Source organism: Electrona antarctica (genome assembly GCF_951216825.1).
Source record: "Electrona antarctica genome assembly, chromosome: 17".
NCBI classification, from domain to species: Eukaryota; Metazoa; Chordata; class Actinopteri; order Myctophiformes; family Myctophidae; genus Electrona; species Electrona antarctica.
The window spans coordinates 19,292,554-19,319,681 of NC_136798.1; the positions used below are offsets into that span (position 1 = coordinate 19,292,554).

General features: G+C 40.9%; 3 protein-coding genes across 6 annotated transcripts in view; all 3 read left to right on the forward strand.

The window, feature by feature from the left end:
- The first annotated feature begins 560 nt into the window (after positions 1–560).
- LOC306941354 (cell cycle control protein 50A-like) lies at positions 561–8,848 on the forward strand. Its single transcript, XM_079526783.1, has 7 exons — positions 561–1,091; positions 1,590–1,709; positions 2,310–2,417; positions 2,550–2,637; positions 3,964–4,110; positions 4,506–4,712; positions 5,928–8,848. The coding sequence occupies exons 1-7, from the start codon at positions 840–842 to the stop codon at positions 6,119–6,121; spliced, it is 1,116 nt and encodes a 371-aa protein (XP_079382909.1). The 5' UTR covers positions 561–839; the 3' UTR covers positions 6,122–8,848.
- Positions 8,849–11,020: 2,172 nt separating this feature from the next.
- LOC306940673 (cytochrome c oxidase subunit 7A2, mitochondrial-like) lies at positions 11,021–14,947 on the forward strand. Its single transcript, XM_079525790.1, has 4 exons — positions 11,021–11,153; positions 11,516–11,605; positions 14,230–14,314; positions 14,725–14,947. Exons 1-4 carry the CDS (start codon positions 11,136–11,138, stop codon positions 14,778–14,780), a joined length of 249 nt encoding a protein of 82 aa, XP_079381916.1. The 5' UTR covers positions 11,021–11,135; the 3' UTR covers positions 14,781–14,947.
- A 1,605-nt stretch (positions 14,948–16,552) lies between these two features.
- Positions 16,553–27,128, forward strand: part of col12a1b (collagen, type XII, alpha 1b) — a 158,628-nt gene continuing 148,052 nt past the window's right edge. For 3 of the 4 annotated variants that reach the window (XM_079525497.1, XM_079525498.1, XM_079525499.1), the window contains exon 1: positions 26,627–26,843. In XM_079525497.1, the coding sequence (XP_079381623.1) occupies positions 26,699–26,843 (145 nt within the window). In that variant the 5' untranslated portion in view covers positions 26,627–26,698. Of the gene's footprint in view, positions 16,663–17,537; positions 17,655–21,326; positions 21,444–21,942; positions 22,087–24,060; positions 24,121–26,579; positions 26,844–27,128 lie in introns of those variants that run through there. The other variant, XM_079525500.1, reaches the window with a different exon arrangement.

The following is a 27,128-nucleotide window of genomic DNA, read 5'->3' on the forward strand; positions in this document are numbered from 1 at the left end:
ATATATTGTATCTGTGATGTTTGTTTGCACCGGGGGGTACCATACGGTTTGTGTAAGTACTAGTCTCGCGTAGCCAGACAACTATTCCACAATCTCCGAATGGTATGATGAAGCGTTTGGAAATCGCGGAGGCAACAAACGCGATACTGTAAGTACAGGATACAGTAGGCGGGCTCTGAACCGGATCAGAGGCACTGGGCAGTGTCCATGCCATATGCCATGTCCGCTTATTATAAGCGACTGGGTTTCTTTTTCTGTAAAGTTGCTTGTAAATATTTGTAGTTGTGGCTTGTGTTTATTGGGGCTTGTTTCTAGTGTAGTCGCTTATTTGGGCTCGTTTCCTAATCCTAATGTTTAAACTTTAAACCGGTGATTCTCACATGTCCATGTCAAGGACCCCTTATGTATTTGTCATCTAAACCTCTTTTGTGCCGGGGACCCCCATACCAGATTTGTGCTGTTAAAAAATCTCAAAAATATGCCACATTTGTCACTCCCCCCCCCCCCCCTCCAACATTTTTTATTTTTTTTATGTTTTTGGGCTTGTGTCTCTTCCGAAACCTGGCAACACTGGACGTCACCATAGGGAGGACGTCACTCGTTAATCCAGTTTGTAAACTTCCTGCTTCTTGTTGTAAGCTATCAGCAATGGCATACAACACACCAGCTCTTCGTTTTATTGTAATGTAAGTCGACAGCAGGATTTTTCATTAGTCGCTGTCTTTATATATTTTGGGTTAAATTAGTTAAAGTGAACGTGTTAACGTGCCAGTAACGTGCCACCACAACAACAAGAGAAGGAGCACTAAATCCAAACCAGCGTCGATCCATCGATCATTATGATGGCGTCCAGTTACAACGCTAAAGACGAGGACGGTCACATCACTGTCACCGGAGGACCCCATGGCGGCGGCGGCACGCTGAAGAACAAGAAGCCGGACAACACGGCCTTTAAGCAGCAGAGACTGCCCGCCTGGCAGCCCATCCTCACGGCGGGCACCGTCATGCCAGCCTTCTTTGTCATCGGTCTCCTCTTCATCCCCATTGGCATCGGCCTCTACGTCACGTCCAACAACATCAAGGAGTATGAGGTATCCTCCAAGTGTAAATCCCATTGATTGATTGAAGAATACTTTTTCAACAGTTTGCAGAAAAAAAGCACAGCCCCACATGGCTCATACTAGGCACATACAAACAATATGGCTTGTTTCCATTAGGGTCATGAATATTCAACTCATAGGATTAATATAAGCCTACGTTATACTGATTTCATATGACTATGATGATATATATCCTACATAATGTTAACAATAGGCTTTAGTAATCCCATAACGTTACATTTTACACTAATTCACATTTACAACTTTTTACTTTGTACATCTAGGATAGTGATATACGTTTTTCTTCTAATGACATTATTCACGCCTGTATGACAGTCACTCACGAGTGGAATCATGTGATCTTGCACCGTAAAATGTATTCACTGTGAGAATATAATGGAGCCAAAGGGACACGTAGTCCATTTGCACTGTCACTGGCCTATAACTTAAGTGTTCATTTGGTTCCATGCAATGTTGTGCTTCTTGTAGGTTGATTACACTGGGGTAGACATGTCCAGTCCCTGCTTCAACTGCTCCCAGAACTTCAGTTGGAACAGCACCATACCCTGTACCTGCACAATACCCTTCCACCTGGACCAACCATTTGAAGTAATTCATGTTGTCATGTAGTCCCGCCGTAGTCTGAGGACTCACCTCTTCAGACTTAAGACTCCACCTTAGCCCAGACGAAGTCCGTAGCACTTGCCCTAGCCTTGACGACCTTGCAGGCTTATGCAAAGGATAATATGTAACTTAAATACAGGTAGCATGTTATGATGTACACAGGTGCCAGGTAATTTGTAGACCTGACATTCTATAGTCAGTATAGTGTGTATAGTTTCAATGTACAGATTATAGATTTGTTTTCTTGATATTATACTGCTTAGATTGATGATAGGAGGTTCTTGGTACCTAACTACCTATGATCCTAGATGACTATTTCTATGCATTCGATGTATTACCTTGTGTTTTCCTTGCTTACTGTAAATCGAACCACCCCTCTAGACCAGAAATCATGGTGGCTACTAAATGTCTAAATTGTAAAATGTTGATTTTTGTCCACTATGAATGTGTTTCCCATTCAACTGTCTTTGAAAATCACATGAGTGTAAATAAAGATTGTGCAAGATACCCACTAGTGTTTAGTTATCAGCATTTTGAACCGGTACCTAATTCCATCCCTCTGATTCTACCTCTCTTCCTCCATAGAGCAATGTCTTCATGTACTACGGTCTCTCCAACTTCTACCAGAATCACCGGCGCTATGTCAAGTCTAGAGATGACAGCCAGTTGAATGGAGACATGGACTCCCTTATGGTGTGTGTTCATCATTATGAGTAATTCATTCATTCATTATGACAGTCAAATAATAGCAGCAATTGCTCAATGGACACATTGCAATTGTCTTTGCATCTCACTGTAGTCTGTCTCTATCCTGACTGTTCACAGAGCCCCAGTAAGGAGTGTGAGCCATATGCACGCAACGGAAACAAGCCAATTGCACCATGTGGAGCCATCGCCAATAGCATGTTCAATGGTAACGTAACGCCTGCAAAATGTTTTGGCACAAGATCACTTAGTTGTTTTCCGAGGCTGGTGAGATCAGCCATTGCCATATAAAACCAGCATTGCTTTTACATCTATAAGGCTGCTAATTAAATTAATAAACACCTCAAATGCGTCAATAATTTTATAATAAAACCAATAATAACCAATAATAAAACAAAGATTGATGACAATAATAACACCACAGAATAATTATATCGCATTGCTAGTGCTACAGTGTATGCAACAGGTTGCAGAGGACCGTTAAAACAGCAGCTAAAATCATCGGCAGCACAGAACTACCCAGTCTCCACAACATCTACACCACTCGTTGTATGAAAAAAGCCCACAACATCATCAAAGACACCAGCCATCCCGCAAATACCCTGTTCAAACAACTCCCTTACAAAAAACGCTACCAGAGCATCAAATCTCGCACCACCCGTCTCAGTAACAGTTTCTTCCCCCAGGCAGTCAGGCTGCTGAACAGCTGACCTTGAACTGTATTTTTTGTGTTTTTGTCTTTTTCTTTGCACTATAGATGTTTGTTTATGTCCTGTGTATGTAAGACTGAGAATGCTCTGAGCAAAAATAATTTTCATTGTATTTATACTCTGTATCTATACATATGACAAATAAACCTGAACCTGATACTGTACAAATAAATCCAAGCAGAGGTAACGGCACAAGCCCGTCAAGTTCACAGGTAGCCATGGTTCAAGACATAGTTGCTCAGTTTCAACAAGAGGAACTTGTGCAGTGGCGTTTCCAGGAATTACATTTTGGGCAGACAAGATGTGTTAATTGTCGTCCCCCCGCGCACAATCAGTAGCACTAAAGGTTTTCAAAGAGATATACCTGCCAGACAGTGGGATACAAAGGCTGAAAGGCATGCATTTGCATTCCAATGGGTGATTGAGGGTCGTGTTCTATACGCGCAACGGCCAATCCGCTGTCCAATAGTTCTCAGGTCTTGTTTTTGTCCTCAGTGTATGGATTTTGGCCAGGCAGAAATGGATTTGGACAGGCGAACGCCTGTCCTCGCCTTATTGTAGATACACCACTGAACTTATGATGGGAAATGTTGTCCTTCCCACAAACTTAAAAAATATATAAACAATATTGCTTATTTCAATACTATTTTGTTGTATAATTCAATATAGAATATTGTACTTTTTCAAATTTCATGTCAAATTGTTATTTTCCACATACATGATATCATACAGTACAATTACAACAAAAACATACAATGTGGAATACATACCCGAGCGTGACACGGTTCAATACAAAACTCTTTGAACCATCTCTCTTCTCACAGACACATTGGAGCTCTTCTACATCGACCCCAACGGTACAAAGATCCCAATTACCATGATGAAACAGGGCATCGCCTGGTGGACAGACAAGCATGTCAAGTTCAGGAACCCAGGAGGCAACAACCCTAACCTCACCGCTGTCTTCCAAGGTGAAAACACAAAAGCCACCAGCAGCTGAATATTTATCTCTCACATACAGTCTGTGATGCTGCCTCACAGATGCAGATCCCGGGACAAAACTAGTAGATCTACATGAGCTTGTACATCTGTTTTTGGTGAGCAACACCATTGTACGAGGCGAGCGTGTATAATAATAACATAAGCATTACTCATGCCTATATGTCGTTACCAAAGCACCCACCCAATGCAGATAGGTTGACATGTCTTAATACACAAATCTGATCTCATCACAGTTTGCAAATAACAGTGTGTGGACAGTCCAAAGATCTTATCTGAGAAACAAATTGAATTTGACTGCAGTATGAACAAAACCTTCATGTCCTCTCTCTGCGTTTGTATGACTCACTTTTCAATCTCAAACCAGGTACGACGAAGCCAGTGAACTGGCATAGGCCTGTCTACGAGCTGGACTCTGATTCTGAGAATAACGGCTTCATTAATGAAGACTTCATTGTGTGGATGAGAACAGCCGCTCTGCCAACCTTCCGTAAGCTCTACCGCATCATCCAGAAGAAAAACAACATGATGCCTACACTGGCCCGGGGCAACTACACCCTGGACATTGTCTACAGTATCCTTCTTTTAACCCATTTTGACCTGAGATCAGATTCTAAAAATGTCTTCTACATCCTGACAGTTTCCTGAAAAAGCTATGTTTCTATGTCAGTCGTTCTTCGATTTTTCAAAAATAGCAGACCTACAAGCTCGTAGCGCGCCACTCAGTGGCGCGCTATGAGCTTGTAGATCTGCTATTTTTCAATAGCTAAAGCATAACATAATGCTAACACCAAAAGGGGCTCCCGCCCAAAATGGGTTAAGAGTTACGAGCAACACGTCACCACTCACCTGTCGGACGGAAACCTTGTATCTCCAACACTGTTTTCAGGAAAGTGGAAAAAATCAACCTGTGTTCCAACGGATCCAGTGTAGTTAATACTTTTCATTGGTTAAATAATCAAATAAAAAGGCAACTGCCAACATGTTTCGACCTAAAGCGCTATTCATAGTCTGGATCTTCGGTGGTGAGGTGACCACCGAACTACAACATGATGTCACGAGCCGCAGTGAAGAGCAAACCACCGCCCCAGCCCTTCTCTCTGTTTTTACTCACCACCGCTCAACGTTATTTCAGCTGGTGGTCACCTCACCACCGAAAATCCAGACTATGAATGAGCCTTAACCGGTCTTCATCAGGGCAAGAATGAAGCACATCACCAAACACACTCATTATATAGCAGCAAGAAACACAGCTTTGCGAATGAGATAATTAGCAAGTGTCAGAGGCATGTGAGTACCAATCAGTTATTACATCAGTAATTACATAGACATGCCATTAAGCATTCAATCAGCTGCTGACATCACACGTGTGTATGACAACCAGAGGACTAAAATAGCAAAAGATAAGCATCAAGTATTCAACAAAAGAAAAAGGACACTTATTACAAATCACTAAAGAAAACGCATAAAATCAACATCTTCATTGAGCCCAGGAGGGGGGAGAGCGTCCAGGGAATGAATCCAAAATGTTTCCCTTTGGTTCAATTTCCTAAGGCGATATAGAGTATTATAAAGCTCAGAAACGAAATCCCACTGGCCAGGTTTAGTGAGTTCAGTTAAATGTATGCAAGTGACGCAAATGCTTGCTAATATACTTAGAGCATTATGTACAGTAGACCTTTTTCTACTGAGAGTTGCTAAACAAATCTGAGCAAATCCTCTTGGATGATTAAATCCTAGGTCCGGGCATCTGAACAATGAATGATATCCTTAACCAACTGTAACCCAGACTATCCCGTACGCAGCTTTGAGGGACGGAAGCGCATGATTCTGAGCACCATTTCGTGGATGGGAGGCAAGAATCCATTCCTGGGCATCGCCTACATCACCGTGGGCTCAGTTTGCTTCTTCCTTGGTGTGGTCTTGCTTATTATCCATCATAAATATGGCAACCGCAACAACAGTGCTGATATCCCCAACTAAAGACACTGGCATCATTCCATATCGCTTATATTAACAACCACGTGGAGTGGAACAAAGAGTGGTTCTGCTCTAGTATTCATAGTGGAAGAAACTGAAGCCTAATTCATACGTTTTCGTATGATGGTGTCGCATGGCGAAGATAACCGAACTACAAGCTTGCAACGCATTATGTGCTTGTAGATCTGCTATTTTTGCCGTGCGGCACTTGTCATACGATGGAGTATGACTTAAGCTTAACTCAAAAGCTCAACCAGCCTAGTTGGCTAATGGACCATTACATACACTAGCAAATAGGAAAATATGGCTTTTTCCAAAGAACTGTCACTGACCTAACGCCACAGTGGCTGGTTGGCAAAAGTTTTAAAGCTGCAATCTGGAACTTAACATTATTTCACAGTATGTTACTACAATATAACTAGCACATCTGTAATGGTTGTTGAAGATAGTCTCCTTACTCTTACATTGTATGCCCAATATCTTGCCTGGCCAAACGAGATTTCCTCTTCAATGAGCTGTAGATGTGGGTGATACATTTACAATTTCCTCTCTCCGTCGGGAGAGGACATAAAACGTAGCTTTAAGAGTCATGTCTGAAATTTCAAGAACTTTTATCAGTCACTGTGGCCAGTGAATGAAAGTCTAAAATTCAACCACTTGAATAGTCAAATATGGTATGTTTACAAAAAACAACAAGTTCTAGATAAAGAGAAGCTAGAAGCTACACACATTTAGTATTTATTTGGCTGGTGGCTGGTTTTAGTTTCTCAATCCTGGATACATCCCTGACAAAATAGCTTAGTTTTACACTGTTGCATCTTATAAAGGAGAGTTGATACTGTTCACATAGATAGAGCACTCCATTGGACCCTTGGAGATCTGTAATTCTGAGAGGAAACCCAAATCTACACTGTACAGTGTACCTGGTTTGACCCAATCTTAGATCTATTTCAGATATATCAGTGTGTTTTGTCATTGTCTGATGTTCGCCGTATGAAAACCTTTTTTCAGCGACGCTCCCCTGATATAAGCCATCTAGAAGAGTGTCTGTTTGTGACTATTCTCGCAAACCGCTAGACCGATACATTTCTTGTGCATGCTGCCAGTAGGCTAAGAACGAGCGTCCCAGATTTTTCACGTAATGTTTTATATATTTTTTTGAATAATGAAACCATTTTTAACTTTTAATTTAATACTGAAAGTTAGAGATCGGATTGGACTGACACTTTGTCCAAATATCAAGATAGCTGACGTCATGGTACTGATGTTATAGATGAATGGCATAATACACTGATAGAAGAAAAGAGGGTCGCACTCAGAAAAGGTCTGTTTTTTGTTCGGCCATTTTACAGCCACAGAATGTTGTTGGTCGTATGGCCAAAATGACTGACCTCATACATGTGTGAGATCCAGAATATGGCAGCCATGTCATTATTACACCCTGTCTTGTTTTCAGAACATAATGCAGGAAAATGCCCTAATATGAATTGGGGCATTTGTTTTTGTTTGTTTTTAAGGTGTGTCTGAAGAATAGTACTATTTCCTCCGAGTCTGGTGATGCGAGGTTAAGTTGTCACACATCGAATCTCATTTCCACCGTCCCTCCATATTAGGGCACGACTAACATCATCATCATGATGTCATCAACAGAGTTATGTTGATGACATCAGAGAGGGGTGCGCACACAGATCTGACACACCAAAGGTCCGACATAATGGAATTTGACTAACATCATCATGATGTCATCAACAGTTGTCAACATGTTGATGACATCAGAGATCCACAGGGAAGCTAATGGCTTTATTAGGCTGCATATTGTTTAATAGATATTTATAATTACATTCTCAGTGAAGTTTACTGTTTCACTGCACTGTTGTCATTTTGGACAATAAACTTGTTACAAGTGGTTGCAAAATACTTTATTTTTTTATATGAAAATTGGCCAATATATAAATATTTTTATTCTCTAATATCGGTAGCGGCACCAATAATCAGTCGGGCTCTAGTGTCGTGTCGTGAGATTGTAGATCGGCTATTCTCCACGTATAAAATAAATCGCCCTTTAGTTTAAGTAAGATGTGTATCTCACTGTGTAGGAAAATGTTGCATTAGCAGATATGTGGATCAGCAAAATGCCTAGCTTGGCAATGTACATATCTTTTGTAACCCGTGTTTGCACTATGGGCTTGCTTTTAATTTATTTTAAACTGTTAAGAATTGTAACAATGTTGGAATGTACTGAGCAATATCCAAATATTTTGGACATAACTGAGATTTGGTCACAGAAGTTATATGGTTTCATATAGTATTTATTTATTGCAAGATTTTAAGATAAGACTACATAGATAAATAAAATAAAGCATGTTTCTTTTTACGACAAAATTCATAATCCCCGGTGAGTACTGGTGCTTTCACCCCCAAGTGTGGCGAGTATCTTGGTCTTAAACACTGACTAGGTGACAGATAGTTCTATATTCCTGGTCCATTTACTCTCACCTGAGGCACCGTTATCTCAAGTCCATTACATGTAGATTGGTGTTATTGCTTTGTGAAGTCAGCATTTTTTTTGTTTTATCATGAATTGGCTGGCAAATTTTAATTGCATAAAATGTGTCATATTTTTATAACACACCTGTACTGTTGCTCAGAAAACTACAGTTGCTTCTATATTAAAACTAACTGCTCTGTTCTCTAGTTCTAAAATAAAATAAAACCCTATTAATGACTGTGTGAGACATGTCTCCATAAACTTCTTGTTTAAACACCTTCAACCTAGCCTTGTGTCGCCAGGCATTCCACACGGTACTTTCAACCTGGTGACCCTTTTTTGGCCATGCCATTATAGCCAGGGACGGATTAACCCCCATAAGGGCCCCCATAGCATGCGTGTGTGCAACTTTTTTGTGTTTTTTTTGTGTTTTTATCATCTTTTTGACCTAAATTTAAATCAATTACCAATTTCAGGGCCTCGAACCCAGTACCGCACGGTCCAGTTTCCTCGTAGGGTCCCTGAGAGCTATGGGCCCCTGGCCCACTGACCCAAGGGATAATGTGGCCCTGATTTATAGGCGATCGCCGATCATATATATAGCAAATAGATTATCTGCAAGATCACGACACACAAGGTTTTCGATCATTGTGCAACGTCAACTGTAAATTGAGATTATGGCATCCAATGAAGACGGTGAGGTTGGTTTTATTTGAATGATTCATTATCCTTATCGGATAGTAAGCAGTCATTATTTTTGTTTCAATGAAATACAAATTAAACAAGTGATTCTGCAAATGTTAAGGAGTCATACATTTTAATTAGGTGCAATATGGTCCTTACATGTTCCATAGTTCCCCCTGGGTTTCACTTCATGGGGCCAGGCTCTTCTACATTCTGTTGAAAAGGGACAAACAGGAAGTTTACAGAATGCAATGGAGTATGTGAGCGCACGAGTACATGAACCATGTGACCAGGCTCTTTTCTGCCCCATCAATGTCGTAACTCTGTCTTACTCTATGGCTCTGCCCCTGGGAACAAAGCACAACACTTCATTATTATACTAAGTTGTTTAATGTGACATCATCAGTAGATGAAGTTCTCTTGCATCTCTCCAAGGTGCAAAATGCCTAAACAGGAAATTGTCCAAAAATCTTTACTGCCAAAAAGCTGACTCCTTGCAGATGAGTAGGATCTGGTCCAATTGGAGTTCAGCACTCTTAACATTTGTGTAAACCATGTATAAACCGTTAAACAATTGCATATTTCTTTGTAGCACAGCAAAATGTCAGCAACTTCAAAAGCATGAAATAATCTCAATAACTAGTAGTAACATTACAGAGTGTATTTAGTGGTTCTCAGCATCCCTGTACTGATCTTTGCCCTCTAGTTCTTGTTTTCTCTCTCCATTGGTGTATGTACGGTGTGTATCCTACCTTCACAACTACTCTACTGCCTTATAACCTGTTGTTCTCAACTCTGAGGTGAGTTATAAATGTAGTGAGCTATAAATGTAGCACCAGGGGCAAGGCTTCCCCTCTCATATTTCTTGCAGAAGTCCTTGATGGATTTCACCATTCTGCCAGGTTCTCCATGGCTGCTGTATTTGATTTGGTCTTATTTATCTGTCTACTTTCTTCTCTGCCAATTAGGCCTACTGACTGACTGATGGTCTACATTTCTATAGCTCCTTTTTCCAAAGAGTGTTACGATGTGTATCACCCATTCACACACAGACGTCATCATCATATTCATAACCTTTACCTTTATTTAAACTCAGAGTACAAAAGACCTACGACAGAACAAACACCAATTTGGTTATCAGGAGAAGTGAGGGTTCTAGTGTCTCGCTCAAGGACACAATGACACAAAGCCAAGAGGAGCCAGGGTCTCAGGGATGGAACTGGGAACCTTCTGGACTGGTTACAAGATGGGTGCTGTAGCTCCTGAGCCACTGCTCTCCACGACCATCTATCCTTATACCTAAACACCTTTTGCCACACACTTTATGCATGCGAATATCCTCTATCTGTATAGCAGTGTAGCACGTACACACATTTCTTTGGCATTTGAGCCACGGACAACCATTTGATGAGATTTATAGCCACTCAGACCCAAAATATTTTGTTGTCAGAGAGATAACTGGCAAACTTTGATCAAAAATAACAATTCTTCTACATTCTGTAATTGTGTAGACTTCTTGTAAATTAAGTAATGCATATGTCTAACAACAATTTAACTCTTGAGAGCATAAATCATTTTACACTCTTAAGAGTTAAAGATCTATAAGGGTCCATTTGGTTACCAACTCTCCATCATTTAGCTGGGGGCTACCTGGAACCCCCCACTGGTGGTCCCCGGACCACTGGTGGTCCCCGGACCACTGGTTGAGAACCACTCCTATAGAGGGCAGCACTGTGCACCTTATCTGCCGTTAACAGTAAAGCAGGAGGCAGAACAGCAGAAGTCAGAAGCAGCAGCAGGAAGTGGCGTTTACCTCTTGGTCTGTCCTCAGCTGTCCTTGTGAAGATGTTCAGACATTTACTTGTAAGATCAACCTTTTTATTTCGAGCATGCTAATGCTACTGCTGTGGTTTTTACCAGAGCAGTTCAATATCGCTTAATTAATGGAAAAACGATGTGGGTCACAGCCCGTGTTCTAGTATATTCTGCTGTTGTCAGTGTTGTGGTTGAGTTTATCGACGGGGTCAAACCAGGACAAGTTTCCACAGACGAGACTGCTATTTAATTCATTGATATCCTATAGCTACCCGGACGGCTTCACCGGGCATTTCTGTTTGAAGCTAAAGAATACACCACTGTGTGATGAAATAGTATAGTTGAAACAACTTTGTTGTTTTTAATGTTAAATATTTTGTATTTTTGTCAAATTTTGTGTCGTTTCGCAGACTCTCCAGCAGGTGTCGCGGCGGACCATCGCCATTAGCGCGCGCCGCCAGGTTGAAAACAAGGTCCCCCAGAAACAGAAACTCTTCCAGGTAAAACAATTTATATGGCAACTTAAATTAATACAAAAGGTAGGGTAAGTGATTTATATATATTTTGTTTGTTAAAATAATAATGTTTTAAATTTCACTTTATTCTGATTCTCTACTCATGGTGTAGAGTAGACTACACCACAGTGACTCAGTCTTTGCTCAGTAACATTAATACACCCTGTACCTGTGTGTCTCCCCACTCCCTCCTCTTAAACAGAAAATGCATGTTCAGGTCAGGAGGATACACATTTTATCCAATCAGGACTCTGGAGAGAATTCACAAAGGGTTTAGTTGAGACTTCCAAACTCGAACGATTAAAAAAAAACACCTGCATGGAATTTATTGAGAAAGTAGCTCATAACATGTCTACCGGTATTTTATGAAACGATGCAGAATTGCAGATGGAGGATAATTTTCTGTACAGCTGCAATGTTTGTGAGTTTAACACAAGGGAATTTTCTGTTTGGATCTATGGGATGACTGTCAATGGTTGGTGAGTGGTGACAGTGTTGCAAGTCTAGATTCAACATATTAAAAATAACTCTAGTGTTGCAAACGTTTGGAAGTGATTACAAAGAAATGAGCAGGCAAAATTGGAACTGTATAACACTATAAAATTGAAGCTGAGTGGGTTCACTCTCCTGATTGGCTGAAATTGGCAACCCACCAGTTTAAGAGCTGGAGGAAGAGTAGACTTTTATCACAGAAAAAATATTACTATCAGAATATAGTGCTTTAACCTTTAACAACTTTTTTGTTTAAACCAAAAAATATCACTTTATACCCTACCTTTTAATCCAAGTCTTGAAAGTGTACAAATGTTCACAGCCATTTTGTTTCATTTATGCATGTTCAGAGTTATTAGTGGTGTATATTCATCTGCTATCTATGTAAAGTGTTTAATCAGAGTGTTAATGATTATCCAATTCCTTCACAGGGCTCAGAAGTTTATACACTTATACAGTTGTCAGACCGTGACAAATTAAAGAAAATATCACTCAGACAGTAAATACGTGTAGAAACATGGACAATTCAAATGCGTAGGTTTCAATGGTAGGATCTTCACCGTGGCGCATGTGAACAAGGTTTTTCACCCCATCTCTGATGGTTCACCAAAGATGGAAATCATAGGAGGGCATAATATACCAGCCATAGGCCTTAGAAATAGTGTCAGTGTTGGACGAGTCAAGACCAACACATCTGTCGCATACAGGACTCAAATTTTGAGATTCTTTCAAGTTTAGCTTTTGAAAAATGCAGCTGATGTACTGTATGTACGTAGCACTTTGAACTGTATCAATGCATGGTTTGTGTATATAGAAAAATGGATTTTATGAGCCCTAGACGTATCCCATTCCTCATCTGCTCATGGGGCCCCTAGATCATCTTCCCATGCTTTGATATGAGATGTCGAAGGATTTAACCTATGGATGTTTTGGACCAATGCGTTTCAGACGGCGCTCGCCACCACCATAACTCAACACCAAATGAGGGAATACATTTTTGAATGTTGTTCCATCTCACCAATAGAGTTCTACAGACTGGTTCAATCTATGCCACGGTGCTTTGAAGCTATTTGGCGGCCCCACACCTTATAAGAACATTTGATTGTTTTTCTTTAATTTGTTACCCATCTATGCTGTAAATACTTGACCCTAATGTGCAATAACTATTACCTTAATGTATACTGCCCTGCAGAGCCAAAGTGCAGTACGTAACTATGTTTTTGGATACACTGACTTATTTATTTGTCTCAAAGGTCAAATCAGCTTTCATGATATTAACACGTTTCGTGTACAGATCTGCAATTAGTGCAATGTTACTATATATTAAATCGATAGCGCCCTTTAACTGGCCAGTTGAAAGACTTTGTTTTAAGCCTTTTATTATCAGATAATTATTTTCATAGTTACTGCACTTTGTCTTTGTATGGCGGTATTAAATCCAGTTTTTGTAGTCTAAAATATTGTATTAGTGGTGTGTATATATAGTAGTGAAGTGAATGGTCTAAATTTCTATGTCTGCTGTTCAGGTTCCTCCTGTGAAGCTATGAACATCAGTTATCAGTTATTTTAGCTTCAAAGATAAGTAGCTTGATCAACCGGGTGGATACTAACTATGCATGAATTTGGAGTTGGCTATTAATTGTTACCTTTACAAGAGTGAATGAAGGGATCGGTCTTCCTTAATCATGTAGTGTCTGATCATTGTAGTGGGGGGATTGGAAATCCACCATCTACAGCTGTTATGGCTACCAAAATGCACTAACCACTTAAACTATTTTGCCAGTTAAACAATGGTTGGTTACCTGCAAATCTGGTTGGTTTGCATTTGACAGTCTCCAGATATTTATGCTCCTTTTATAGTCTTTACAAGCCATGGGTATGTTGGGTAAGTGCCAAAGTAACTGTTTGGGGAGAGTAATTCAACAACCATACACAAAATGTACGAATATTTTTCTTGGCTGGTGTTAATGTCCCACCCTGGTATTGGTAACGGCTTAAATTATACTTTATTTGGAGTTGACATATCTGAATCATGCATGGTTGTTGCTATTTCATTGATTATAATATTCTACAACTGTCAACGTATTGAGCTCTTTGTTTTTGCTTCTTTTGAACAGGACGACAATGGAATCCCGATCCATTTGAAAGGAGGGAGTGTGGATGCACTGCTTTACAGGGCAACGATGACTATCACTATCTTGGGTGAGTTTATTTGAGCTTTTCACAGATGTCTTCACAAATCAGGTATTTGACTTTGGAAACCATGCAAACAACAAAGCTTACAATGCCTCACGTTCATTGTTGAGCAAGCATCGCAAACGCTAACTGTTAAGAATTATGCTAAAGCTTTTAAAAACTAGTGGGCAGTAGTAGTTTAAAGGCTTGGACTTGGCACTGCCACACGACTGCAAATGTTGTGCTTTTGTGATTAATTTGTGGATTGGAGTAGACAAGTGCAATCCCCGTTTTGGGTGTGGCAGCAGTGATTTCTATCAGAATATAGAGATATTTAAACTAAATAATGATAATCACTTCATTTGTTCATATGCCACCTCTCATACAGCTGGTGTAATTGGCCAACTATTGTGATTGTAATTACCATTTCTTTGCAGGAGCTGGATATGTGGTATATGAACTGGTGAAGGCTGCGTTCCCACAGAAGAAATAATCAACCACCAAGGATGTTTACCTGTGTTTATACACCAGCACACTGCTGGTCATTGTAAAAAGGTCTATGTCACAAACGATGGGATTTTGTTTCATGTTCATGGGATCAATATTTATTTATTGTACTCTGTATACCTGAGGACCAATAAAAATGCCTCTCATCATAACGTCTTTATGTTGAACTCATGTGTTTGGATGTCTGAAAAATGACATCAAATGCAATTGTCACAATCAGGTCTGTCCTTTCCAGCCATGACAGTTAATTGCTTACATCAGTTTCTGCCAGTAGTTCAGAAAAGAAGTGTGGTTATGTTAATTAATTAAAATGGTTCTGTTTTTAACCAACCATAGATTTGTTCCACAAAGCATAGGCCTACCCTGTAAATACTAGATCTGCTTTACTTGCACAAGTGTCGCACACCGAAAATAGTCATTCTCAAGTTCCTAATCTCTGGCTCCGGAGAATCAATTTAGCCTATTTGAGAGAAATGTTCTCAAGTAAATAATTGCATTTTGATAGCGCTTTTCCAAGTGCTCAAAGCGCTTTACAATGCTCCATTCATACATTGGGAGGTGAAGCGGCGAACAGTCGATGCCAGCGTCCTCACTTCCCACACCAATGGTGTCAAGCTAGCACTGTCTGACTCATTGGAGGCAATGTAGGGTTCAGTGTCTTGCCCAAGGACAATTTGACATGTGGACAGGAGTTGCATTCGAACTGCTGACACACGGATCAGTGGACGTCCTGCTCTACCTCCTGATCCACAGCCACCGCATAAGTATCCGGTTGTTATAGCCTATTTAATGTATTTTGTTTCTATTCTCATAATGGCAATTTGTTTATGTTGTGTAATGAGAGGAAGAGACAAAACTGACATACTGCAATTAATAAAGGAGATGTATATAAAACAGCGAGACTTTAAACTTTAAACGTACAAACCTTACTACTGATGCGCATCATTACAAATTTAGACCCTTGCCACTAGAGAGCGCTGTTTTCAAAGGAATCGAACGGTCCTTTTAAGAACCATTATCCCGTGATACGGATTCTCTGCATCACCCTATGCGCCACATGAAATCAATTACACCACAGTAGATCCCATTGAAAACAGGCAAAAAGCTGTTAAATATACAATTATACAATTATAAACTATTTTCCAGTTAATGTGTAGACAAAACTAAAATGACAAGTCACACAACATAAGGTCGCAACTTCGCCAAGTGAAATTAAACTTGTGAATTTGTAAAATTCTGTAAATCAACCGCTTCAAAAGGGGAACTTGGAACGTCCAATCTAATGGATAGGATATGATGATTTTTTTCCATTGATTCACATAAATAGTAGGCTAAGCTCAACACACCTCCCGCTTTCCTGAAAGCAGAACTTGTCTCTTTTTTTTTGTTACTGAAAACACTCAGGAGCCCATCATCACCCCAATGGAATGCAGAGAACTATGTAAAAGTTTCCGAATGTGTCTCCCCACCACTTTCACAGAGCTACACATCATTTGGTTCTCTGGCTGTCGTAAGCGTGCACACTGTAAAATCCATGGAGCTCTCTGGGAGAGTACAAATGGAACCAAAATGGTTCCATTGTACACTCGCAGAGTTAAATTGACACCGAGGAGTTTGTCAGTGTGCGGCGGGTGAAGGGAGCGTTGGGAGCAGCCCCCTATTAAGTAGCAGATTGTGAAGGGATTCTTCCCACTTGGAAAGAGGCTGGCCGACTCGCCTGGGAACCGCACCAGTTGAGCTCACACTTTCCCACTGACTGGACCATCCTCTCCCGTGATAAACGGACATCGTTTTCACAGACGGGGTAGCCTACCTACAAAACTGCTTAAAAAAAACTATTGATTACACTCAACAACACTCTGCTATAGGTCAGTGTTGCATGTTTTTCTTTTGCGTCTAGGCTCCATTTTTGGGCACGCGTTATTGTAAAATTGAATAGCCTTTATTGCGGGGAGATTTATTTTTGACGTTTTTAAATGGCATAGCAGCCTATCAGCCTCCTGTCAAAATGTTACATTATTGAATGTGTCCTATAGGCTATAGCCTACTTATTATACATTACCTTACCGTGATAATTGAATGCTATACTTCATTCGTTATTGGTAGTGCCATGCGTAATTGCGCACAGCGCCAGAATTTGGAGTCAGGTTATTCTAACCTTTATGGAGATTTTAATCTCAAAATTTGGTTTGACTCCAAATGTTTGCTACACTAGAAGTTGTATATTGTTAATAAATTATATATTTTTTATTTGATTGACATTTTAAATACAGTCTACAGTCTTACATAGAGAATGGAGATAGGCCTACCTCGCAAGATACCTCGGCTCGAGATACCTTCTCAACAATCTTGATACTTTATTATTGTAAATTTTAGGCTTTTGGCGGAGAACTGTTATGTAGGACAATTTGACAGTGCTTTCGTATTTTCATCCACTGGTGAATTTTTATTTTATAAGGCAGGAGGAGATGCGCCATTATAGCATGGAAAACCACGGTATAGCTGTTGTTTTTTTTATGGTGGATTTGTCAGTCAATCTAATCATTAGAATGACACCCATTTTCCACAGATGTCCTCAGAATGTTCCCGAAATAGCCTAATCATCAGTGTTAATTTATAAAACCGAGAGCTAAATTGTACAATCTCGTATAGGCTAATTGAATCAGTCAAGTATATCAAGGCTATAATAAGGCTAATTAAGATCCATGCGTATAGCCTAATAGCTCGTTCTCGTCGCATGCAGGTTCATTCATGCGCTGCTGAGAGCAGAGAGTTAACATGAAGATAAGGTTGATGTCTCCGGCAGCAGCTGCTCTGCTCGCAGTGCTGCTTCTCTCCTCCGCTCAGGCCCAGGATTCAGGTAAAGTTCATTTTTATTCACTCTCCATGACTCCTTCCATCTCTTCTCTCTCTATCTATAGCCTATACCCCTCTCAATTCTCTTTAGTTTGACCAAACCACGTACTCCCAGCCAGTGATGCTTTACTTGGTGGGGTGCGATTGTACAAGCGTGCCAATGTTAGGTGATGTGAATAAAAAAACAAATGAATGAAAATGTGTTTTGGAAGTTTGTTATAAATGCTACATAATCCTAATATTATGTTGGACTTGGTTGGAAGTGTATTATCTTTTGACAATTCGGTCATGCCTGTCAAACAGGTATAGAGTAAATTGAATAAGTTAATTGTCAATTGAAAAGGCGAGTTAATTATTACCAAAAACTTAATCCGAAATCGAGAATGACCACAGTTAATCGGAAAATCTGGAGTGATCTGAATTTAGATTTCCACGGCCTCTAGGGCCATAGGGTGGGAAACAGACAGCTATAAACGAATCAACGATATAGTAGGCCTATAACAGTCATTGGTTGGAAGGACATCCAGGGATAGGTAGCTGCCGTTTATTTTTCTTACACTAGGAGGGGCTCACCATCTGCCAAAAAACAGACAATTCCAGAAAAATCCACTGGACGATATATTTAATAGAACGTTTCTTCTATTCTTTTTTTGCTTTCTTTTTTTTGAGAGAGAGAGAGAGAGAGAACGGCGGCCAAGTTTCCCTCCTTTGTCCTTTTTGTCTTGATGGAACGGAAAGACAAAATATGACTTATTTTCCAGAGGTCTGAGACGTTAGACAGAGAAAATGTGGTCCAGTCAGTGAGCCTCTGCGGATACATTCTGTCAGAGTCCAAAACCTCAGAATAAACCCCTCAGAATAAAATACATGTCGTCATGCACAGTGTCTCGTTTCTGTTGCATAGCTACCGTAGTACCATGCGCCCTAATGATCCCCTTTAATGCCCAGTACCAGGCCACAACCTGGATGGCTGCTTGGAAAAGGTCAGGGGGAGTCAAACAAAGTGATTGGATTCAGATGGAATGGTTATGGTCTGACACTGTGACCACTGACTGACCAGACAAACTATAGGCCTATCAGTAACACTGTGTAGGCCTATTGGATATTTTAGTTGACACATTCTAAAGTCCAAACTCCTTTATGCGGGCATACATGTCTACAGGTGCTTGTGTAAATTAATCATCATGATGTTTTTTTTTCTTTCTTTTTTTAAGATACGGTATTGTGTTTGCTCGTGCGTGTAGGCTGTGTGTCCCGTGCGTGTCATGCGTGCGCGCAAGCGTAGGGCGTATACACGTGTGACATTGTGTGCGTGTGTGTGTGCGTGCGTGTGTGTGCGCGCTCGAGTGAGCGAGCGAGAGAGAGAGTGCGAGAGCGAGAGAGCTAATGAGTAACAGCCGTGCGTGGCACGCGCTAGCACCTGTGTGTGTCCATTCTCAGTGTGCGTGCCCGGGGGGTGCCCCTTCCTTCTTTATTGTGCATTTGACTTTTTTGGCAAAATGTGGGTAGTTTTGGCCAAGAAAGACCAAATATATAGATCCATTTGGAGAACACAGCGGAGCCGACCACAGTCCATTGAGTTGATATGCCAGGTTGGTGGTTCTCCATTTTTGCTGTACCCCTCACCTCTCACTGACACCCCACACCCTCGGTCAAAGTTATCATGGCTTTGCGACAATGTTTTACAATGATATTCTTCATTACCATAAGTCCATAACCCTACCCAGGGATTTGACACAACGTTTCAAGGTTATCTTCTAGCTCTGGTACATCGTTTAACTGCCAATTTACCTTCTAGCCTATTATTATTTTACAGCATCCCCTGAATCTTCTGCCCTGGTCCAGTGCGTTAGGGAAGAGAACTCGCTAACGTAGGCTACTGGACCACGTCTAGGAATCTTCTATAGAGTCACATAATAGCCTATTAATACATGCCCAATTACTGCTTATATAGCTAGCTAGCCTGGTTACATTTAACTTAAATTGTTTTATGTAGTGTATGCATTACACCCATATTTGTTGCATGCTCTTGCCACACAGTAATTCACAGATGTATAGCTGTTTTATTTGCAGTATATAATTCATTATTAAGTGATTTTCCGGTGATGCATGGGCAGACAGTTATGAGTCAGTCATTGTGTTTTTCCTGAAGAATATCATTATAAAATATTTCCTATTTTGTTTTCCAATGTGTGTACATGGAGGCGTTTGTCCCTCGCAAACAAGTTGTTGCAAACAACTTTTCATGTACATGTGCATGTTGCTTAGTTTGTTAGTTCAGTGTCAGTCAATCTTGTTTTGAATTCAGTTTATCTTCTTGCCCTTTGATTTTTTCCCTCCTTCCATAATTTTTTGTTTTTTCTTATGTCATGTCAATCTCACCCTATTTGCCAGGACCATAGGCCAGGACCCTATATTTGTTTTGGGCCTGTTGGTGTCAATGCCCATGCCATGCACACAAGTTATAATAACATGTTTTAAAGAGCAAAGTGCCAAGGATCGGATTAAGTTATAGGCTACTTTATTAAAACTGGGTCCTGTGCTAAAATAACCTGAAGATGTTTGTAAGAACTTTGTGAAACAAAAAAAGATCTACACATGTCCTGGATGGCATTGTGTATTCTTTTATGAGGTTTGCAATGGATGGAACCGCTGAACTTGTGCTGTTATAGCAAAATAAGATCGTATACTTATCCATTGTATAATCAACATCACGGGTTGTTGTTCGTCAATTCAGTGTCATGGACATTGGATTGACATATGGACTGCTATGTTAGCTGTTCCATATTGTGTTTCCATGTACAGGGTGGGAATCATAACATTTTCTCAGTGACAGACAGTATGATTTCTCGTGTTACCAGCCTAATAACCCTATAGCATCCCTCTGCGCAGTGCACATGTAGCGAACGTTTGTGAAACAAAAATAGCAGATCTACAAGCTCACAAAGTGTGGCGTTGCTGTTTTGCGATGAGTTGTGAGCTTGCAGATAGTCTCAAAGAGATTAGATAGCATAAAGGAGCAGTGTACAGACCCCTGGGGTGAACCATGGTCAACAAAGTATAGGGTTTTAAAGCGCTACTTCCTCGGACGACAGATAGTGAAATTAGCCAATTTCCATGTTCACAATGTGTGCCATTGTGAATATTCTTCAACAGTTATTACATATTTAGAAATGTCTTTGAAAGAATTTGAAACAAACACTCCAAAATAGGGACGCCAGAGATGTTGTTATGGTGGCGGGTTACTTGTTACCTGTCACCATGGCTGTTAGAAAATGTAATACCACAGCAGAGTATCTGTGTTTGGGTGATGGCTAGAGTTATTTTTCCCATCCTGTTTGTGTTCACTAATGTTCTGTCCTTTCGGCAGACAAGGTTGTCTCCCACTGACTGTGTTGCTTGAGTTGTTGACTGTGGCTACTGGTCACATGCAGTTTGACAGCTCAAACGGATGTCATTTTCCCTCAAATGGCTTCTTCCTATTATTAATATGCTTGTATAATATGTTTACCTCTGTACCGTGCCTGTAATGTATGTTTTGCCCCAACAGTGAACGATATAACTTCAATCCCTGAAGTGTTGATTGTTGGAAAATGCTACTATGTCATACTTCATCTAAAATACACTCATTGCAATGTCAAAGATATTAACTTTGTTAACCCTTTTCTATTTACAGTTGATCCACCGTCAGATTTGAGATTTAAGATTTTAAATGAGAAAACAGTGCAAATGACATGGACAAGGCCATATTCTAGGATAGAGGGCTACAGAATACAAGTTTCCTCAGACACAGGTGGGTAGTCGTTAAAACTACGGGTCCCAGCATGCCTGGACTGTAACATTACAAGTGTTAACAAGAGCAATCACTCTCACTGACAACACTAGCCACACCCAGCCATTATCTAAATATCCACACATGAACACTTACCTCTGTAGGATTATGTTCTTTTTAAATGAATGAATGAATAAATAAAATAAAGTAATACACTTCTGGATACATGTAATGGATAGGATGCAAAGATTTTCATACATTTTGGTTTATTCATTCATTATTCATTCATTATTTTTTACACTAAACTAAATGTATCAGTATTGCGTTATTGTGTCAGGAAGGGTTTACATTTTGTTTTACAGTAATTACTGTAATACTCAATATTTTGTACTTAAAACAAAAACCAAACAAACAAAATTCATTGTATTATGCACAGCTTGATACATGTCATCATGACATGTATAGTGTGTTCCCTAATGTATAGTGTGTTCCCTAATGTCTTCTTTGTTCATGGTTGTAGCGGAACCGATAAAAGAGTTTACACTCCCTGCCTCTGCGACGCAGACGTCAATCTCAGAGTTGACTCCAGATGTGGATTATGCAGTCACAATATCAGCATACAGTGGAGCGGAAGAGAGTCTACCCATATCTGGTCAGATCACGAGTGAGTCATTCGGCATTCTTACTGTAATGGATTTCTAGAGGTCCTTGGTGCTGCCGCTGCCATTGATAATGGTGATGAATGGTTAAGGGAGAATTACAAAATGCTGGTAAAGTTTGTCTCACTCTGACAGTGCGGATCCGCCTTCGCGTTTGAGTACACGCTGTGATTGGCCAGTGCACTTGTGCAAGGAAGCGCTGTGATTGGCCAGCAGCCACTTTGAGTGACAGTCGGGGCAAACGATCTCGCCAAAACACATGATTTAGTATTCTGTGCCTATCGGGTTGCAACTCGAACGGGGCTGCGTTGGCTAAAAGAACTTCGCAACGACATTGGTGTCTCTCGTGGCTCAAGTTGGCTTGAGGCGGCGTCCCTCATCGCGGTCTAAATCTGTACTTTACCCCATACTACTAGTAGGAGGGTTAGCGTGACCATTTACTCAAACGCAAAGGCGGTTCCGCACTCACATGACGGACCAAGAACGTGGAAGCCCTGTTCTATTCTAAAAACTTGGTTGGCTAGTAAAATAGTGCATCTGGCATGTTTCAGAACGTGACCCCCGAAAATAATCATATTTGAACTAAAAATTCTGAAAATAGCCGATCTACTGTGAGCTTGTAGATCAGCTATTTTCACAATATTTGACAATTTGGCCAATTTTTTACCAGTTTTTATAGTAGGCTATAGTTTGTTCATTACTTTCGAGGCAGTAATGGCATTTTTCCCCATTTCCCCCCCCTTAAATTGTCACTTAACTGTTATCCGGGGACCCCCTAAAATCACGTGGCGACCCCCCCCCCCCCCCCCCCGACCCACAGATTGAGAACCACTGACCTACTCTATGATTTACTGAGGCAGGAACCAGGTCCTGTTCTGTTCTTAAACCTTCTTTGTTCTTTGGTACCGAGTTAGCCTCGGTATCCAGGCTTTTATTTTTCATTCGCATTCTTCTAGCCATGCAGTGAATTTTGGGACATGCCAGCAATTATGGTAGGATTAAAAATATATATAATTTCATTATTCTTCCCTCCCTGCACTGAAAGAAAAGACTACACAGTAAAATAGTGTTCATTTATCCATTTGTAACTAAATATAAGATTTTAATCAAATTGACCCTGACAGGTCCATTTGATTACATCTGCATTCTACTGAATTCTACAGACAAAAGTACCATATGCTCTAATGTTATGAGAATACTTGTGGTAGGGGAGGTCTTCTTGGCATCATTACAGTATACAGGACATGGTTTTACAGAACCCGCACAGCCAAGTCGAGCTCTAGAGATTCACAAGGAATCTGGGAGAACCGATTGCATCAGCCCATTAGTGTATGATTTGTTTTTGCTTGCTCATTGTATCCACAAAAGGGACATTTTCATAAGAAACTTCCTTGTAAAAGCCCAGGGCTTGTTCCAAAGTGATATAATCCACAATGTGGTGAGAAATTGACACCCACTCACTCACACAAAAGAATTAGTCGTACATAAGTCGTCTTTGCGACAAACTTCAGATAAAGATTGTTTTCCTCATTTACCATTTTGGAGAGTGCTTAAAGTGATACTGTGTAATTAAAATTTTAATGAATCTTTATATAACCTTTCACTTGTATATTTTTCACAATGACCATTCCACATAAATGTGTGCTTTTTTTTAAAAATATTATCGTTTCTGACAGCGCTGTTTTTCATAGTATCATCGTCGCTAGGACCCTGCAACATTCATTTTGGAGTGGTACTTCTGTGGTTCTAAACTGTTGTGTAAATAGACCACATACACGTACACAACATAACTGAATTCTGGGAATCACAGTTCTAACAGTACATATGCAGACAAGAGGTTTTGCCAAAAATACTTCTAAAATGAATGTTATGCAGTATGACATTAAATAGTTAGTTGGAAACGCAGATTGATTTCTGATGTGTCTGATTTCAAATCATCATTGTTTTTAATGAATTGCTATTCCATTATTTATTTTTAGTCCAGTCAAGTGGCAGCAATGGAGCAGCGCCCAGGAAACCACAGCTTACGGACTCAGTCAGTAAGTCACTGCATACAAATATTAATCTTTGACATGATGTGACACACACAGATGTAAAGAAGAATCATGACATGTACATTGAGTTCTTCAAGAACCTTCCCCGTTCATTCTAGATCTCTCTTGTTTACCATTGGGCTTGTTCCATATGGTGTGTTAGGTCAACAGCGAAGGGAGTTTCCACATATCCACATACAATACTCCATTGTATAGCAAAACATTCAAAAGTGGACTATATAACTCCCAAAGGCGTTTAGTCATTAGTTTGGTTTGTTGCCTTCCATGCAGTCAACCTGCCAGTCATGCCAGTCAGAGGGAGTTTTTCACATGCTCAGTTGTAGTTTGGGGGGAGGGGGGGGGGTGTAGGTGTAGAGGTAACAGCTGTATCCAGGCCTCTGGTGCTATGGAGCTGAATGTGACCCAGCCCTACAGTGCTGAGGGAAGTGGAAATCATTACGGAGCCCCTGAGTTACAAGAGCTCTGCTGCTTACCCCAGTCCAGTTCACACCAGCAACTTGGACTGTTAAGTAGTCACTTGGTTCAAAGAATGATGCGTTTGAATACATACTAAGTCCAGCTTGGAAACCACTACTGAGTCGTATTGTGCTGATAGGGATTATGGAGTACCAAGAGATAAACATGTTTCTCCATCCAACAGAATTACGACATGAAATTTCTCCTGCTTATGTCATGATCTCAGGGTACCATGAACTAAGTTGTTTGCCAATAGGATATGGATTGGTTTTCCATTATTCCTGGGCAGTATAGTGAGTGCTAAGGGGGTAGTTCCCCTCATACATTATTATGCGATAGGGGAAAACATGTTGGACCACAGTTTGTCTCAAGAGACACATTTTACAGCTCACTTATAAATATACCTGACAGCAAACCTAGTGCTGTTTTCTTTGGCCAAAAAGATAATGCTTTGTTGGCTCACAAGGCCATGGAAACGCGAGGATCTCTCCAGAAGTTTTTCCTCAGGTCAAATCATTTACTGCTTCCATTGTTCCTGTAGCAGCTCAATAAATACAGACATCTTGTGCATTGATCCTGCTTCATGCCTGTATACACAGTGGTAGTCATTGTAGTAATCCCTCTTCACACATTGATCTTGCGCTGCCTTCAAAGGGCCCACGTCCCCTCGCTTTGTGATGCGACTCTCCACCATGATTGAGAGTCTCCCTTAGCTGTCACTCGATTAGAGTACATGATTCACTCCTCCACTCCCCTCGATCAACAAGTCTGCACTGATGCCCACTTAAGAGTGAAGGTTTGAGGAATCTGTTCCAAAGAAATTACATTTAAGCCTTGCGGTCTTGCTTAAATGGTGGGGTAGTGCATTTTGAAGATTCTAAGATTGCACTTCCTTCTTGTTGCGCAGGAGGGTGAAATCACCCCTCAGCGTCTTTGGCGCATGCAGGTAAGGGAACTTGGTGCTACTGTACAGTGAGGCGGACTTATTTATAGAGTGACTCCACTTGCTTTCCCTCTAGGGAAAGGCTGACTTATGGAACTGGACTGTGTTGGCCCTGTCGTGGTCAGCATGAGATGCAACGTGGCTTGTAGAACAGTAGAGTTAGGCTTTTTGATGTACAATTAAGTGTACAGGGTGTACATGAGGGTCAAGGGGGAGTCCGAAACGGTTGATAAATGACCGTGTGGGGGTCCCTCTACTGTACCCTGTACTGTACTGTACTGTACTGTACTGTACTGTACTGTACTGTACTGTACTGTACTGTACTGTACTGTACTGTACTGTACTGGCACACCCGAAAGCATCATATATACAGTTAATATGTGCGTGTGTGTTTGTGTGTGTGTGTTAGGTTGCGCACAGGTGGTGAAAAACAACCATGCTGTTTTCGTGCTCATACCCAGACACCCAGGCACCCAGCCAGCCAGCCACCCACCCACCCACACACACGCATAACTACGTAAGGGAGTGGTTGCACCACTCAAAAAACACAACAGTCATTCTAATAAAAGTATAGTCACATTTTGCCTTTCAATAATTGAAAGGCAACACAACAGACTAGACTAGAGTCATTAGGATATTTGTTATTGTGATATGTGATATGGCATAAGTGTTATATAAAAATATAAAGATCGGATCGGGAAAGATCGGTATCGGTATGTCTCAAAATCAAATGATTGGAATCGGATCGGGAGCAAAAAACGTGATCGGGACATCCCTAGTCAGGACTCTTCTACTTTTTGTCTGAAGTACAAATATTTGCTTTTACATGTGTAGATACACCTTGATCTTGTTAATCTCTCTCTCTCTCTCTCTCTCTCTCTCTGTCTCTCTCTCTCTCTCTCTCTCTCTCTATGTATATCTCTCTCCACTTTACGTTTTACTAGGGTGCAGCAAGCATTCAGACAAAAAGGGACGACTTATACATTGTCAACATCCATATATTTAGTTATTTACCCTGCTTTTTCTCCCCCTTCCTCTTTCCCAGAATGCTCGGTCAGCGCCATCGCCGACTTGGTGTTTTTGGTGGACGGCTCCTGGAGCGTCGGCCGAGACAACTTCAAGTACATCCGCAGTTTTATCTTGGCGGTGGCCGGCGCCTTCGAGATGGGGGCGGACAAGGCCAGAGTGGCCGTGGTCCAGTACAGCAGCGACACCAGGGCAGAATTCAATCTGAACCAGCACATGACGCGGGGCGCCCTCCAAAGAGCCATCAGCAATCTGCCCTACAAGGGAGGCAACACCATGACTGGTACATAATACCTCCTCTCAGCTGTCACGCCAATTTATTTGACACGATCATGCATCTACAGTAGTGCAATGCATCTAGTGTAGTGGTTAGAGCATATGCCTTTCATGCGGAAGGTGTGGGTTCAAACCCTGCCTGGGTTTGACGTCAGCAAGGCCATGCAGTCGCCAAAATCAAATGGGTTCAGATGTGAGCCAAGTCTCCTGAGGAGGCGCGGACGGGGTATCCGGACGTAAAAACAAATCCAATGCATCTATAGTTTTATTAATCAAACTGCAGCCGTCTTGC